This window comes from Hirundo rustica, chromosome 4 (genome assembly GCF_015227805.2).
Source record: "Hirundo rustica isolate bHirRus1 chromosome 4, bHirRus1.pri.v3, whole genome shotgun sequence".
Lineage (NCBI taxonomy): Eukaryota > Metazoa > Chordata > Aves > Passeriformes > Hirundinidae > Hirundo > Hirundo rustica.
Genome location: NC_053453.1, coordinates 54331147 through 54348427, shown reverse-complemented (window position 1 = coordinate 54348427; position 17281 = coordinate 54331147). Strand labels below are relative to the sequence as shown.

The 17281-nt window shown below is 44.6% G+C and overlaps 1 protein-coding gene across 15 annotated transcripts in view; it reads right to left on the bottom strand.

Moving 5' to 3' along the window:
- The window catches only part of RBFOX2 (RNA binding fox-1 homolog 2), a 171538-nt gene that overhangs the window by 123964 nt on the left and 30293 nt on the right, over nucleotides 1-17281 (bottom strand). For 14 of the 15 annotated variants that reach the window (XR_005700509.1, XR_009207754.1, XR_009207755.1 and 11 more), the window contains exon 2: nucleotides 12359-12409. The exons of the other annotated variant lie outside the window; for it this stretch is intronic. Coding sequence is in view for 5 of the 14 variants with exons in the window: in XM_040061845.2 (XP_039917779.1) it covers nucleotides 12359-12409 (51 nt within the window). In the remaining 9 variants the exon portion in view is untranslated. The remainder of the gene's footprint in view (nucleotides 1-12358; nucleotides 12410-17281) is intronic. 15 annotated transcript variants of the gene reach the window in all.

The window sequence follows — 17281 nt, the reverse complement described above, 5'->3', positions numbered from 1 at the left end:
GTGACCTGAAGAATGCGGGTTCCCTTTCAGATAAAGGCCTTGCTATGGTTATCTAATGCAAATGTCACTACAAACTGGATTAGAGACTCCTAGAAACCTCGAAATTCATACACAGATAGTCAGCTGTATCCAAAGTCCAAGTCTGAAGGAAATCAAATGCTCCAAATTGCGCTCAATGTAGTTAACTTTGCCCTTTAGGTATGATAAACCAGTAAGAACGTATTACACAGTGATTAGATTAATTCTTCTGTGAAATTCAGATGGCTAGCTCTATCTGTCTATTTCAAATTAGTTCAGGGACGATCACTTTTCCCGTATGCTGCTCCACAGCAGCAGCTGCTCAAGAAAAACAGCAGTTCTCTGTCTGGGATCAAGTTGACAGCAACTGGGGACAACGCTGCTGTCAGAGTTCAGGTCCCAGTTCTGAAATGCCATTCTACTGGAAATACCAAGGAGCCTAAATCCAGCTACATATACCATGGGATGTAAAATATCTCTATCTCAGCTTTCAACAGAAAGCTCAAGTCTCATGACATTTACTCCTTTGGCCCCTGTCAGTCTTCCTCCAGACCCCGCAAAGGATCAGAGCTAGCTGCCATAAATGGTTGGAAAACAAGATGTTCTCCAAGCACTTGGAAATGAGCAGCACTGGTTTAGCTTAGAGAGACCACGACAAGGAGCCAGGGTGACAGGTGCCCTAGAAATAAAAATGAGGATCAAACTGTTGCCAACATTAGCCACTGCTGTCCTGACCTGTAAGAAAGGGTAGCCCATGCTCTCCAGGTGTAGTAGGAACAATGGACCAGAAAACGTGAATATGTGTTTGCTGGTAGTGCCTGAAGTGTCTCCTCAACAAAATCCAGCTGCAGAGGAATTTCAATGGATTTCATTCGATGTAATCCTATTGCTAAACCTTTATTGGGCCTGGCAGCAAGCCAGCTTCGTGCTGCTGTGACATCAGAGTGCAGCTCATTGAAATCCACATGCACCAAGAGTTAAAAACACAGATTCCTCCTAAAACACTGCAAACTACAAACCTCTTGTGTGAGCAGCAGCAGCAACTAAATCCACTCCCCAACAACTGGTTGGCCTTTGGAAACAGGTGGGAAGGGACAGGTCATGGGGGACTGCCCACTCTCACCCCCAAGTAAATAGCAGCACATCAACTGCTGAGGTTTTCTGTTGAAATCTGTTAGACAGCTCTCATCATTTTATCAGCAACCTCTGGAGACAGCAGCCTCTGACCTTTATCAGGAAGAGCACCCTTGTCTTCTAATCACAGACTTCCTGGAAAACTCAATCTAGCTGGCAATTAATACAGAATGGGGGGGGGGGGAAGCCTCCTAACATCAAATTACCATTGCAAGATTTTTAAAATACATCCCCACTAAAATGCAGAATTCAAGAAGATTCTCACAACCTATTTCACTCCCACAAGCATTATTTAACAGTTTCTACTAAAAAGATTTTTCTCATCTCTCCCTCCACTAAAAAAACCTGCCACCCCCCCACCCACTCCTGCTTTGCAGATGTTCCCTGCAGCAGCATAGTGTCCTGCTGTGAAAGCTTCAACACAGGGGTGCAGGGCGTGACCTGGGCAGAATTACATGTGCCATTTCCATTGGGAAATCTAAGAGACTTATTAAGCCAGGACAGTGCCGATTAATGTACTAATGGAATGAATCAAAAGTGTGTTCTCAGCTCCTTCCCTTTCACATCTCAAAACCTCAGGGGAGCCGAAACCATCTGGTAAATGCCTGCTCTGAGCAACATTATGCTACTGCTGGAAACACCTCTCCCTTAATACTAAGAATGAAACCATCTTCCATCCACCAGCTATTCTCAGGAGCATCTGCGTAGCTCACTGAGGTAGGCTGCTTGCACACAGCATCCCTCCCCAGCCAATGCAGAGCTGCTCACTCACCATGCAGGAGAAGTCAGCAGAACAGAAAGCAATCCCATTCATTAACACGGGTCCTGCTGAAGCAGTTGCTGTACTTGGGGTAAGGCACACAGGCTGCCCTCCCACAGCAGATCCCAGCTGCAGGCAGCCAGGCAGGCAGGAGCACACTCCCTGCTCAGCCTGAGGAAATGCTCCTCCTGAGTCCTCTCAGTCCTTTCTTCATGCAGGTAAAGTAGCAAGGGCAGGTTTGTTTATGTTAATTAAAGAAAAATAATAATAATCTTTCTTCTAAACACATCTATAATGGAAATCTGACCAGAGAGCTTAAAAGGAAATCAAAACATCAGACCAATCCAAGGTTCATACGTAGTAGATATTACTGTGAGACAGAGCGAAGGACTGACTCAGAGATGCTGAATACCCTGCACCATTTGAGTAATAAGCAAGCTCAGGAAGAAACAGAGCTGAGGCAGCTGTCACAAAGAAAGGATCTTGGGCACTTTTAAGATCATATAGGAGCAGAGGAACTTATCTTACAATTTAAACAAACACCAAAAAAAAACCCCCAAAACCAGAGAAGGAGTAGTCATATGGCTGTGGAATAATGTTGGTGGTAACAACCAGCTTTTGACTGTCACAAAATAACACAAATACAGGGCAGGGGAGACAAGAGGTCCTCCATGCTCAGAGACAGCATAGAGCATGTTTAGACAAACATCCATCAGGAACTGCCTAACTTGTTATTACAGACTCCTAGAAACTGGAACTCTGATCCTCTAAATCACCCTTCCACTTCTTTACTACACTGAATTAGAAAATGTTGGTTTACTCCACAATATCCAATTTAAGCCTTTCTTGATACCAATTAAACTGTCTTCAATGCACATAGTAAATAATCAATCCTCATCCTCCATATTTTCTACTCCCTCTTTTTTAAAAGAAACAAGCTTGGTATTTTCCTACTGTGTCAGGCTCTCTGAGCCTCCTTTTCTTGTTCTTCCCTGGACATTTTCCAGGACATTTCACCTGTGTACGTCCTGAAGTGCCTAAAAGCAGGTACAAGCGCTCCACTTGCTGTAGTAAGCTGCAACGAATAACTGTCTTCTGCAGCTACTTGACACACCTGGAAATGCATTCCAGGTTTTCAAGATCACAAAAACCAGCACCACATACTCAGTTTGTTATCTCCTATTACCCCAGTGCTTTCCTTGGATATTAGTGTTAGCCAGTTAGTCTCCATTTTACATCGCATATACAGTTCCCTTTGTTGATACAGCTTGGTTTTGCTTATTTTCACATTGTTGGATTTCAGGGCATTTCTGCAATTTACTGTGATCTTTTCAACTTCTAATCCTACCTTCCAAAGGCTGCCAGCCCCTGTACATACATATGTTCAGTCACAGTTCTATTACCCTCAATTTTGATGAGCGGTAGAGAACAGCAGGACAGCCAGGCCAGACCACGTTAAGAGTCCAGATCAGACACACACACAACACACACAAAAAAAGCGTGATATAATTGCTCCACATACAGTTTTCCAATGAGGCATTCAAACCCTTCTTAATTTTACCTTTCATTTGTCTAGTTTATGTAAAGGTCATCTGGGACTATGTTCAAAGCCAGTAGCTTTCTCTGTCTGCCAGGCCTGCTGCCATATCAAATGAAAAAACTAAATTGATCTGACATGATTAGCCCTTAAAAATTAGGAATGTATGTCTGCTGTTGGCTTAATTTCCTTTAGTAAAGGATCTGACCATAAGCACCCGATCTTTTTCAGCATCTTTCCACATTCTGTAACCACACTGACCAACTAAATTTCTTGGGATCTCTAGCTGCCTTTTAAAAAAATTAAGGTGCAAGAATAATATTCATTCACACACACGCTCTTCATTCACTTGAAAGTTGTGAGATTCCATGATGTGCAGAATGCACACTGGAGAAAACCCACCACTGCAGCGCAGGATCTGCGTGCCCAAAGGAGACCATCTTTTGCAGTGCCCTCTGAGCAGCAGCAGCGGCGGGCAGCACCCTTTCCTCTGGGAGAAACCAGCTTGGGCCAGGAGCCTGCCGGAGCCAGGAAAGTCTACAGAGCGCCTGCTTAGGCTCCCCTCTAAAAGCGAGTCTATTACGAGCACTCTTCCTCCAGTGCTCCTCCTGGATGTTGCCTCTGCTCACAGATCAAAGACTTTTGCGGAAACCCTTTCCACCGTGACTCTTCAACGAACCAAACGCCAGCGCAGGTCGCATGAAGGGGCCGCCCTCTCCCCATCCCTCTAAACACAGCTTCCCTGGCCCAGAGGAGCCATTCCAGAAACACCTATGAGGAATCACCCCCAGTCGCTTGCGGGACGCCAGAGGCCGAGCCCCGAGTCCCCGCCGCGGGCTGCGCCGTGCGGGCCGGAGCGAGGCGGCGGGCCCGGGATGCGGGCGGGGCGGGGAGCGCTGGCCGTGCGCCGGCTGCCCTCTCCCGGCAGCCCAGCGGCACGGCACGGCACGGCACGGCACGGCACGGCACGGCACGGCACGGCACGGCACGGCACGGCACGGCACGGCGCGGCGCGGCCAAGGCACGGCACGGCACGGCCAAGGCACGGCACGGCACGGCACGGCGCGGCGCGGCCAAGGCACGGCACGGCACGGCCAAGGCACGGCACGGCCAAGGCACGGCGCGGCACGGCCAAGGCACGGCACGGCACGGCACGGCACGGCACGGCGCGGCACGGCACGGCGCGGCGCGGCCAAGGCACGGCACGGCACGGCCAAGGCACGGCACGGCACGGCACGGCGCGGCGCGGCCAAGGCACGGCACGGCACGGCCAAGGCACGGCACGGCCAAGGCACGGCGCGGCACGGCCAAGGCACGGCACGGCACGGCACGGCACGGCGCGGCGCGGCCAAGGCACGGCACGGCACGGCCAAGGCACGGCCAAGGCACGGCACGGCCAAGGCACGGCCAAGGCACGGCACGGCCAAGGCACGGCCAAGGCACGGCACGGCCAAGGCGCGGCACGGCCAAGGCACGGCGCGGCACGGCCAAGGCACGGCACGGCCAAGGCACGGCACGGCACGGCCAAGGCACGGCACGGCACGGCCAAGGCACGGCACGGCACGGCACGGCACGGCACGGCGGCCAGAGCCGAGGCTCCCCAGAGCACAGGCTGTCCGTCAGCATCGTGCTGCGACACTTCTGGGTATCTAGAAATAACAGCTGCACATTATTCAAGGGATTAAATATATATATATATATATATATATATATATATATATATATATATATATATATATATATGCTGAGGACCCCAAGTCCCCCTCATCCGAGAGCTTTAAAACTACCTCCGTTTCAAGTTAGCAATGTACAGAAGAACGTTTCCCCCATTTAAAAAAAAAAAAAAAAAAAAAAAAAAAGACACCTAATGCAGGGACTTGATGCCACAGGATGCTGTGGATGCCAAAGGTTTAGACAGGCTCCGAAATCATTTAGAGAAATCCAATAAAGAAAAAAATCTATCACAGGTGACTTTAAAAAAAAGAATAAAAATCTATAGCCAGGAAATCCTAAAGCCACAGGATTGCTTCAAGAGCACAGCAGAGGGGAAGTATCACTGAATCTTGGCGCTGGTCCCTCTGTTTTAAGTACTTGCTATTAGACACGGTCAAAGCCAGAACCCTGGAAGGCAGAGACCTTCTGTCTGACCCGGAATAGCTGCTTTCATGCCCTCAATAGGATATCATAGCTATCAACAGGCCGTTTTCTCTGCACTATTTGGTTTTAGTCCTGTAACAGATCCAGACTATTTCTAACACACATGCCACACTCTGGCATAATCATTCAGAAGGGAAAATCTAAACAAGATGCTGTCCCTCTTGCCAAAGAAACTGAGGGGCTTGGAAATCTCGAAGATAGACATGGAGTGACACTCATATGGTCATCACAGGAGAAAAAGTGGTCTCCTGGTACTCTCCCAAGGCTGACTCAAATCTCCTCTCTTTAACCCTTAAGCAGAGAGGAGAAATTGCTTGAATCAGAGGACTCAAACATGAAAGGAATTTGTATTACATCATCCAAGCCCATTTCCTGCCAACGCCTTACAACCCCAGAGCTTTGGTCGGACTACTCATCAGCAAGGTATTTGTTACTTCCCTTGAGAAGCTGCTTATAGGACTTCAGGAGCTTACTGCAAGGAAGTCTTCCCATGTATCTGAATTACGTGCACCGCTTAACTATTTCTTCTCTTACAATTTTTTTCTCCGTGGTTCCTTCTTATCTTTTCTTATTGATTACGAGAAAGACATGCATTGGCATGGACTTCACTGGATATGTTCATGGATGGTATTCAGGGCTCTGTATGGAAAGGACTCCTTGCCTTGTGTTCAGAGATTAGAAAGGCAGCAGACATGAGGGAAGAAGGGAATAAATACATAGCCAGAATGATCTATTTGCAAGACTCATGTCAGCTGCAAGACATCGTGCTTCCTGTATTATTTAAGGGGTTTGATGTTAGGAAATCAGCTAAACAAAGGAAAGGAGAGATTGGGGGAATGTGGCCAATATAAGCATAGAGACTTGGTTCAGAATTTCAGAAAGGAGATTTACAACAAGCTAAGTTATTTGATGGTTTATGTCCTACAGCTTTGTTTAATCCCATTTATTGTATCTTTCCTGCAGTTTCTTAGGGATATAGTCTGGGCTTGAGAAAACAAGGAACCACTTCTTCATGCTTCAAGTGATCTAGCAAGTGCCTGACCAAGACAGTTCGGGATTCAGGGGAGATGTATCAGCAGATTAGACTCCATGGATCTTGCTTTTCCAATTCATCCTTAATTGTTTAAAGTTCAATCTGTAACCAACTCCTCCTTCAGTTTTTAGCTAAACATTCTGTTCTCTATTTTCTTTCTCACATATCACAATTTACATTGTTTTAACCTAACTCTCTTCACTCTCTCAACACGTTTTTACCTTCTGAATGTACTGAGAGTTTGAAGTAGCATGGGATGCAATGTGGTAAAGGACTTTTCAAGTTCCTTCCCTCCTGCAGTGTTACACAGCTTTTTGTAAGCACACCTGAACTGGCCCAAACTCTTCAGAGCTTCGTGAAGCAGTAACATCCCAGCAGTTCTCCCACTACACAGTCTTGAACTCCTTTGTGTGCAGCTACCTCCCAGATGCTTCTCACCTCCTGAATACACTGGACATTTTTGTCCAGACAACATTCTCTGAAATGAACCTTCTTATTTTCTATGGGACACTGCACTTAGGTCAGTAATAGAATATCCCTTCAGTCCTGTCTAGTAGTGTGGAAACATTTCATTGCTTGCCTGAAGAGAGGCTGTAGGAGCCAGGATACAGGAGATTTGGAAGATTTATCCTAATCTACCTAATCTGAAACATAAGGAAATTGCTTAGAGCGGTTTCCCCTCATTAGCTTGGTCCCATCCCAAATTCTGGGTTGATTGCTTTCAAGCCAAGAGGGACTCCTCAAAAGTACCAGGAACACTGAGCCTGGTCTTCTCCATTTTATATGGAGGATCTCAGAAGCTTCATGATCTTTGTCCTTGCTATTTACTCACAGAGTAAGGTGTTAAAGCATTATTTGAGCCTCTCTAGAACCTCTTTCTGCCCCTGAGTTTAAGAATTTTTATTAAATTCACTTCTCAAACAAGGCATGTAGGCAACAAACAATCCAAAAGCACACAAACCATGCTCCTTTCTAACTCCTGAATAACTTAACACTTCCACTGCTACCAACTCACAGGTTACAGAGCCACATAACACACACACTGGATGGTCATGGTCAGTTACTAGGAGAAAAACAAATTAAAAACTAAAACTATTCAGGAAGACTACTTAGAGTCAAACTTTGAAACAGGGAGTCTGTTACAAAACTGAGCAAGCAGGGCACTAGAGAGACTGGGGTTGGTGCTATCATAGTACAAGTAAAAACAAACAAGTGACCAAGCCATTTTCATCCAGGGTGACATTTTTATTTGCGTCATGGCAAGAGCATCTCAAGTTTGTTGTTACTAAATCAAGAGATTTTTGGGGTGGATATCCTAATCGGTGCTGGGCCACTTCGCTGCTAATCAAGTTGTGGCAATATTCTCAAATTCACACTTCATCCACATAATGGAGAAAAGGAAGATAGGTGAAGGAGTCTTAGACCACACAGATGAGAGAGGACAGATTTCCCCCTCTGAACCCTGTGTCAAGATCCCTGCTGCTTGCTGCCAAGAGACCACGAATGAGCAGCAGTGCCTCTGTGCAGCCAGCTCCAACAGGAAGCCCGGTGACCTGCTGTTCTGCCTCCCCATGGGAGCTCTCACACACCCTTCACATCTCAGGATGAAGGTCTTCCTTGCCAAACTCCCCACATCAGAAGGGACTGGGCAAAGAAAACAAATAGGGAGGAAAAAAGCAACGGGGAAGCTTCCTGTTCTCACAGGCTGCCACCACTGCTGTTCAATTTCCCCTCACCAGCTTATGGCCGCAGGGGAGGCAGCGCACACATCCGCCTGGAGCCTGCGATGCCCCGTCAGATATTCCAATACAGCAAGTGAGGAAAGACCCAGGGGAAAAGGCTGGCAATTGAAGAGGATTTAACAGCATTTCACCTTAAGCTTGAACTCAAAACTGAGAGAACACTGATAAAGCTGTTCCTAGCAGTTGCCATAGGCACCTTGGGCTGCAGCCTCATCTACATACAGGAGAACAACAGGTCAGGCCTGGTGAGTGCTCAGATGGAAAACTAGCTGCTGAAATTAAGCTGTTGAAGGAAATGTCACTTGTGATAGGTAACAATGTTTCCACCACATTAGTACCAAGCCAATGGCCCAATTGATTTAAGAATTGTACTTAGGGAAGGACGAGCTTTTAAAAGAGGCTTCAAACCAATATCCTAACCCTTTGCGTTAGCTGAGGATCACTTTCCATAACAGAAGGGGTATAATAGCTCTAACATCCTGACCCAGTTCTGGTGTGCAATTACCTCCTACTTCCATAAACTCTCTCTCCCCCTCTCTTCCCTTCAGTGGCAGCTAAACAAGGTGTTCTTGCTCATTTTGCTTCCTGTTGAGGAACAAAATTATTCTGTGCAGCTGCCAAATTCTGCCACAGAAGTGCCAGTATTCGGCACTCTAACAAATCTCAGATATCATGTCTAATACATTTGGACATGAAAAGCACTAGAGCAATACGACATAGGCCTTGGCTATATACAAAATGAGCTGGCAAAGTCAGCACGGAACAGCCTTCTGGAAGAAGAATATGTATTCTTGATGAGTTTGTCTGTATGTAAAAGCTGTATCAGTATAGCTGTACTAGCCATTTTCCATGTTGAGACCAAGTCAAAGTACCTCAGAGCTGTTTGTCACAGCTTGGGAAATGAAGCAAGGAAGTCTTGGTTCACTGCATTTTGGGCAGACGCTTGCATTATAAAAAAAGAAATACCGTTTTGTTGGCAGGCCTAAGAGAGGGTAAAAAAACTTAATAGTCCCCAGGGAATAAGCTCTCCACACCAAAAGACCTGATTCTCATTTCATTTAGCAAGGTTACACTACGTTACACCAATGTTCCCTCATTTTCCCTTTACCATGGGATTTGTCCCTGCCATCATCCTAGCTCTGGGATAAGGAAGGGTACCCTGCCATTCCTGAATGTGCATTAGGCATCTACGGAGCAAACCTTGAATTCTGAGAATAGTCCCAAAGAGCTCTTCAGCTCCTTACAGGATGGTAACACAGATCGAGTAGAGCAACACTTCAGCAACAGAAAGCCTCTTTTTAGGCAAACTTACACGATAATTATTTAGCACACATGCTCCCCAGGTCCTATCACCACAAAAAGTCCAGCAAGGCAGCACTCTGGCAGGGCAAGTGAGGAACAAGGGGGCTGCACAACCATCCAGAGCTTTGGGTTATCATAAAGCAATCACGCAAGACCAGGATTATGAGAGAAAGAGACTCAACATGAACCCCATCTCATTTCTTCTAGTACTGCTGTCCATGCATGATGACAACAGAATGCTTAAATACTTGGGGAAAGATACAAAATAAACTCCATTCTGGAGACCTAAGCATTCCCAAATGGTCAAAGTAAGGACTTAAACCAATCACATATTTCCACTGGCAGGAATAAAAACTCCAATAATCTGGAACATCTGGATATGATTCAACCACTAGAGGGTGTAAAAACAACACAATGAAAGGTTTGCGGCCAGCAATTAACAGCATTCAGAGCCTGAAGGAACGAAAAAGGCATTCAAAGTGAAGGAGGAGTAGGATGCCACGTATCAGAATCTGACTACTGTGGTCACAGGATGAAAAGCCCTAAAAATAAGCACTGCTGTGCGACTTCTCCTTAAGAAAACTGTGGGAAAAAAAACACAGTATAAGTACTTACAGTAAAGAAGTGCAATGAAGAAGAGCATGATACACTGTCTTACCCTCACCAGCTCAAATCCAGCTCCTAATTTGAGGAAATCCAACACAATTTCTCCTGTATCTCATAATTACTTAGTTACAGGGTGAGGACCCCTATACATACTCCACTTCCTCCTTTCCCAGTGCTAAAAGGCAGATGATAGATCACGCATCACTGATTCTCCCACACCAGCCCCAGCCTGTGGCAACAGAAGTCTTCTTTTTCTGCTGCTATCAAGTTAGAAGCTCACAATCAGATTAGCTAAAAGCCTTGAAACCTCATTAGTGAAAACCAGATCTGAATTTAAGCTGCTTCAGGGACACAAGCAAGACAGAAGGACAAATACTTACTACAAATCAAAATGTTGTAGAGAGCAAGAAGAAAAAAAACAAAACAAACAAAAAACAGCCAAAAAATATTTTTAGAAGCATTTGCTAAATGAAAACACACAAGTTAAACTGCAGCTGTTTGTCCTCCAAGAAAATTCCATAAAGCTATCTGCCATCTGAAATACATACACACACTCGCTAACATTCATTACTCCCTCTCTTCACCCATATACAGCTCTCCAGGGCTGCCCAGGCTGTAATTCTCATTTCACATACTGGTTGTAGTACAGCTTCCCATGCCCATCTATGCTGTTCTGACAACCTGCTAGCAATAGCAGTTCTGGACTCTCAAATCAGAAGAGTTCTTATGCGATGAGAAAGAGGAAACCTGCGAAGTGGGATGTACTGGTAGGTACCAAAATACCTTAAAACACCCCTAAATGGGTAGGTAAAATGAAGCACCAAAATAGGGTACAGAAGGTGCTATCAGCATGGGAAAGCAAAAAGCAGATACGGACCACTTTAAGGATCCCACTGGTTCTACCTCACAGCCTAGCTTGTCTCACTTAGCCTGGACAGAGCAGGAACACAATTCTCACAGTATCCCAGTGTGTAGTATTTATTTGTGCTAGTTAGCAGTTTAATATATCCCAGCAGAGATTCTGCATAATTTCCTTCTATAGACTTGTACACACATACCAAGCACCAAAGATTTAAGCTCTTTAGTTGCTGAGGCTGCTTTATGCTGAACTTCCTTCATAAAAGCATCTCCCATTAAGCTGCTATTACACATACCCAGACCTCATCAACAGATGATGAAAATCGCTTTCTTTATATAGCAGTACCTGAGAGTATTAAAGAATTTGATTCTGGTTTTGTTATTTGCTCATTACTGAAATGCGCTGCATTATTGATTTTCCACGCATATTAATTTCCTGTTACATTGGTTCATACTCTGCTTTGCAGTGGCACTGCAGACCACTGAAAAAAACTTTGTTCTAAGAAGGGAGATTTAATGTGTGACAGTAGTATCTTACAACCATTAAATTTCATTTGTTCCAAAGCATCTCCTCCTTCTATCATACAAATTCATCAGCCAGGATTTCTCTGTCTTCTGTCAGGAGGCAAGAGAATGCTTACAGATGAAGTGTACCGAACGGTGTAATTTTTACTGCTGTAGGAGAGCATCCTGAATAAGAGCAAGGGGGAGGGGCCCTGCAGGACTTAAAAGGAATGCAAGACAAGTTCACAGATATTAGAAACAACCCAAAAGGACGTGCCATTCTCTACTCCACCAGCAAAGTAGACTCTCACAAAAACTCAGTGTTTTGCTCCCCAGATGCCAGAATTACAGCAATAAGTATAAAACAGGGTCAAGCGTGTACTGGCACTGAACATCTACATTCATTAACACTGAGGAGATATAGTGGGAGTTTAGGACAGGGATTCTAAGCTGTGACACGTCTAAGAATCAAGAATTTCCTGAGCTGGTGGTAATGTGGATGATATTTAATCCCTTACCAGGCACCTTGCAACATACTGCTGGAAGCCATAAAAACTCGTTCAATTAATCACATCTCCACAAACAATCCACAGTAGAACAAAACTATTTCCACTCTATAACATGACAGCCAGGAAGCTGTCAGACAAAACACTCCTAAGTGTACAGAGACGCACGGACATATGCATTTACTGCAATCAGACACTTACTTGATTGTCTCTTGCTGGATATCCATGATAACCTGAAGTCAGAGGCTCGTTCTGCAAGACAAGAAAACAAAGAGCAAATGAAGGGGTTACAAGGAATAGAAAGCAAGGAAATATAGGCCTGTCTTAACTCAGCCAAAGTCAAGAACCTGCATGAAATGGGGGTAGAATGAGCTAAAGTATTCTGCCAACTTCTTTTTTCCCACGTAAGCCAATACACCCAAAATTTATTTTCAACTGCATCTGCCAAACTGTAGAAGAAAAAATGTCAAAGCCACAAAATAAGCATAAACTAATCCTACTCTACCCTCTGTAATATCAGTTATGTATAATGTTGGTCCTTTCCCAAAAATTTTTGATATGTAAACACGTTTACTATCATGAAAATTGAACAAAACTGAACATAAAATTACAGAAGCTATTGTGCGCCTCGTCCAGTCTTGAAGAAATGTTTCTCTAAAAATTAGCTGTAAATGTGCCATTTTTTTTCCTCTTCAAAACTGTATTAATAGTTTAATATGAACTTAAAAAGCAGTCAATGTAACTTCAAATACCCCAGTAAGCCTGTGCAATACCTCAACACTCCCAACAGGAAATCAATCCTCTAGGCCGTATTTCTTCAGCCCAGAAGGGACTCTGAGCCTACACATTTTGTGTTATTGGTAGCTCTGTCATCCTGCTCTGCAGGAATATAGGAACCTCCAACACTTCTGGAATTTCTCCGTGAAATTCCCAGACCCATCTCTATTCTAGCAGTGCAGTGGGGTTTAAGATAACATAATACTTCCTAAATATTTATTTCTGTCTCTTAATTTATTTTTGGTTCCTCTCCCTCCAACACATCCTCTTTGAAATGGGGAAAGGGCACTCACGTGCCTCTATCTTTCTGTCTGGGCAGAGGATAAACTATACTAGACAAAGTCTATATCTATTCCACCCTGGTACTCCTGTGCATTCACAAGCAACTCCCAGCAGAATGCTAGGAGGAGCAGGAGGAGGAGGAGGAAAGGAAACAGCCAACCTCCACAATCACTTTTTAATTCTATCTCCCATTATGACTTATGCGGAGGAACTCTTTAGTCAGCCCTGCACTTTCTCCAGCAGCTCTTGGGGAAGGAGAGGAGATAGAGAGAAGCCCTGACAAAACACAGCAAAACAATCTCAAATTGTCAAAACCAAATACATTATGGGCATGAAGCTGACTGAGATGAACAACCACTGTCAGGAAAGAGGTTTTGTTCAGATGTCTTAGGTTTTGTGCTGGGACATATGAGTGAAAGGCCTGCTCCCACCATAGAGAGGTCCACCACCCTACACAGGGCCTGTGGCCACTGGCACAATTTCACAGCTTACACAAAACGCTTTAACACAATTCCTGCTGCAAAGCAAGGTGCTAGTATTTCAGCACAGAGACTAGCAATGCTATTTAAAGTTTGTATCCATCCTCCCCCTCATCCACTTTACCTCAAGCCTGCCCAGGGGATTGATTCTCTGTGGAAAACTGCCAGGAAACATTCACCCTCTCCTCAAGCTCTCAGGCTACAGTAGCATGCACAGTATGAAAGCTTCAAGGACAAAAAAACTTCTGGCAGCCAATTTTTGGGGATTAACAGTAATTAATTAGGCTGGCCACCGTGTGAGCACATTCTTCTCAAATACTAACAGCCAGAAAGCAGGTTAAGTACAAACCTCCACAAACGATTCAGAAACAGATGGAAAGACAGAGAAGTTGGAAGAAGCAAACGGAGACCATCAACTACAACACCACCCAAAGCTTTTGGGTTTTAACTGTGAACTTAAGTAAGAACAAACAACACCACGATGAAAATGCAGCTAGTCTTTTTCTCCCCCAACGTAAGTACACCTTATAAGCACTGTGATTGTTTATCCCACTAACTCCAGTTTACCAATGTATGTCTAAATACCATAAACATCCACCCTGTATGAGGAGAGATGGTCTTCTCCTGAAAGACTATTCCAGGCATGCTTTTAACAGTACTTATACACACACCTGCAAGGTCAGTATCTCAGACAAGCTCCTGTGCAAGTCTCTCTCAACACCCTGAAAACCAGAAAGATTTCCACACAGAGAATAAGGAATTAAGGGACGAGTTGCCCTTACCTATACTAAAGATAATGGCAATGAATGCAAGCTGAAAGTTACAATAAAGAAAGGAAAACAAAACTGTTATTTTCAGGATGATGTTCTCCACATAAGGGACTAATAAGAGGGACTGTCATCCCGAGGCTATGGCAGAAAGGAGACAGAACTGAACTTTGTGGGATTTCCTGAAATCAAAGAACCTGGGTGCCAAGAAACCACATCTAGAAACAGAACAGTTTTGAAAGTAGAAGCAAATCACTAAAGTGAAGAGACAGATGATTACAGAGATCTGAGGACAGTCCACAATAAGTAAGAAGCCAGAAAGAAACAAGAAAAATTGAATGGAGGAGAAAATGCCACACTCTCCGCAATCTCCACTTTGCTTTTTGGAAGACAAACCTCACAGAACGCTGACTGAAAATGTCTGAGGGATATGGTTGCATCAGGAGGTAAAAGAAGAGGTGAAAGAGGGTTACATTAGTGAGAGTTCCGAGACAGCAGAGGTTAGAAGGAGGGCAGCAGCTGGAGCATTAAGGTCACAAAAAGGCCAAAGATATCTCTTTGCCTTTCATACAGCAATGCTACCACCAAAGTACTGGACTCTTTGCAAAAACCCCGCTGTGCGTATCATTGCTCTAATTGAACTCAACTCTCCAAGAGAAGGCCGGAAGCGCCTAGGGAAACCATCTCCTGCCAATAATCTCCAGTGCTGGCAATTTTACAGGTCACTAATGGTGAATCTGGGGCCTGCTGCATGATTATTCCATACAGAGCTTGCTTTTGTTGAAAACTAAACAGAGCAAGAAGCGAAAGCGTTAAACTCCTGCAACTGGAACAGCACAGTCCAACAACATCCAGGCAGAAAAACCCTGCTAGTAGGCAACCTAAGGCAGCAGAGGCTGGGGTTATAGCTCAATCTCCTCCTCTGACTGCACAAAACAAAACTAATCTCACAAAACGGAAGTGAAAAAGAGAGAGGGAAGGTTTGACACAGCTAAGTACCCACCACAAACGTAGAGGAACCCTGCCTTCTGGCAGCGACCTGATGGGAGAGGGAATCCCCAGATAACTCCATCTCTTTTGCACAGCTCCCGCCTGCCAATTACATTCTCTTCTGATGCCAACATGCAACCAGACATTCATAAAGAAATTGAGTTAGGTAGCACTAGCCTGCAAAATCAAATCAAACTGCCACTGGGATGTTTCATTACTTTGTTTTCCACTGAAAGCCATTTCTCAGGCACTTGCAATTTGCTTTAGAGTAGGGAGAATAAAACTAGAAGCTAATACCATAAATCAGCTTTCTGCAACACATACTGGGATTTTATTCAAACCATGTGGATGATCTCACACATGGGCTTCCACACTCCCATAGGATGTGTGACCATTGCGGCTGTACCCCAGCAACAGCCTCTGTACAGGCCAATTAGATTTGACAGGATAAAAGTCACAACTCAGTCAAATCCACTAAATCTTTACCACCCCTTTATTTCATAATTTTTACATTCTTTCTTTTCCCAGCCTTGCTAACACAAGACCTTTTCCACTGGCACTTGCAATAGTAAGGTCTGCCACAAACTGCAAGTCACAGGTACCGCCTCAGGTCAGAAGATAAACTCAGCACAGTCATTTGCAGATGACTGAGGCTCAAAGTAGATTCTCCTGTGCGAGTAGAACAGCCAGGCTTTGGAGTTTTTGATACCTCCACACTCAACAAATTCTAAGATCTGCTGAATTAGATCATCTTAAAAACATAAGGAGCTGCCAACTAGATGCCTTTAAGAAGTGATCATCTCTGCAGGTGGCACTAACTTATGAAAGGTCTCAAAGAACTGGGATAAAGTTATTCCTCTAGGGAAAATGTCACAGCTGTAATACATAAATGAAGGTCTGAAAGTCCTTCTACCCTTTATCTTAAAATTAAAACTACGTTTTATCTTAAAAATGCAATAATCCTATTTTTGGACTCACCTGACACCAGAATGAATCAATTTTACATCACAACTTGCCATTTTGCCAGATGCAACAATCACGGAGGCCTATCAACAACTGTTTCCTGACAGCCAAATTAAACCTAAAGTCTGCTGATTAAAACTTTGCTCGTAGGAACTGTTAGCTTAGTGCGTTCATCCACATTTCCCCCAGCCAGAAAATCAACTCCTGCTGAATCCAAGCTTCAGCTTGAATTGCTGAGTCCTTTCCATTGCAAAGATAATCTCAGAAACATAACCAAGCAATCTCTTTCCCTGGATCTGCCAAATTCCTGCTTTCCTGACAATGCCAGGAAAAGTGAAGTTAATGTAGTACTTTCAAGTTCCATAACCACCTGCTGGGTTCTGAACAGCAGCAGCAAAACTCACAGGAACAGCTCATCTGTCGCTTCTCTGGCTACCCCCAAGAGCTATGGGTGAGGCAGCAGCCTGGTGACTTGGAAAGAAGTGACAAGGGAGAGTCCATGCACCAGAAAGCCAGAAACCCTTGGACTACACAGAGCAGTGAAAAAAGGGCAACAAGAAATTACTTGTTCCTCCCGAAAGCAAAATAGGATTTTGAAGTGATGAGATAGCACAAGCTACGCATTTATCAGAGACTTGTACTAGACAAACAGAAGCCGCTTTTTTAGAGCGCAGTGAATAAGATGGTCACAATAAGAAGGGGGGGAAAAAAAAGGGGGGGGAGGGGGTTGTTGAAAACACTGGCTACGAAGCTATTAATCTGAAAGTGACAGTTGAGAAAAAGTAAAGATCATGAGCCAGACAGAAATCCCAGTGCTGTTCATCACAGCCCAGTGGTTTCACTATCTTTTTTGTTTTACTTCTTGC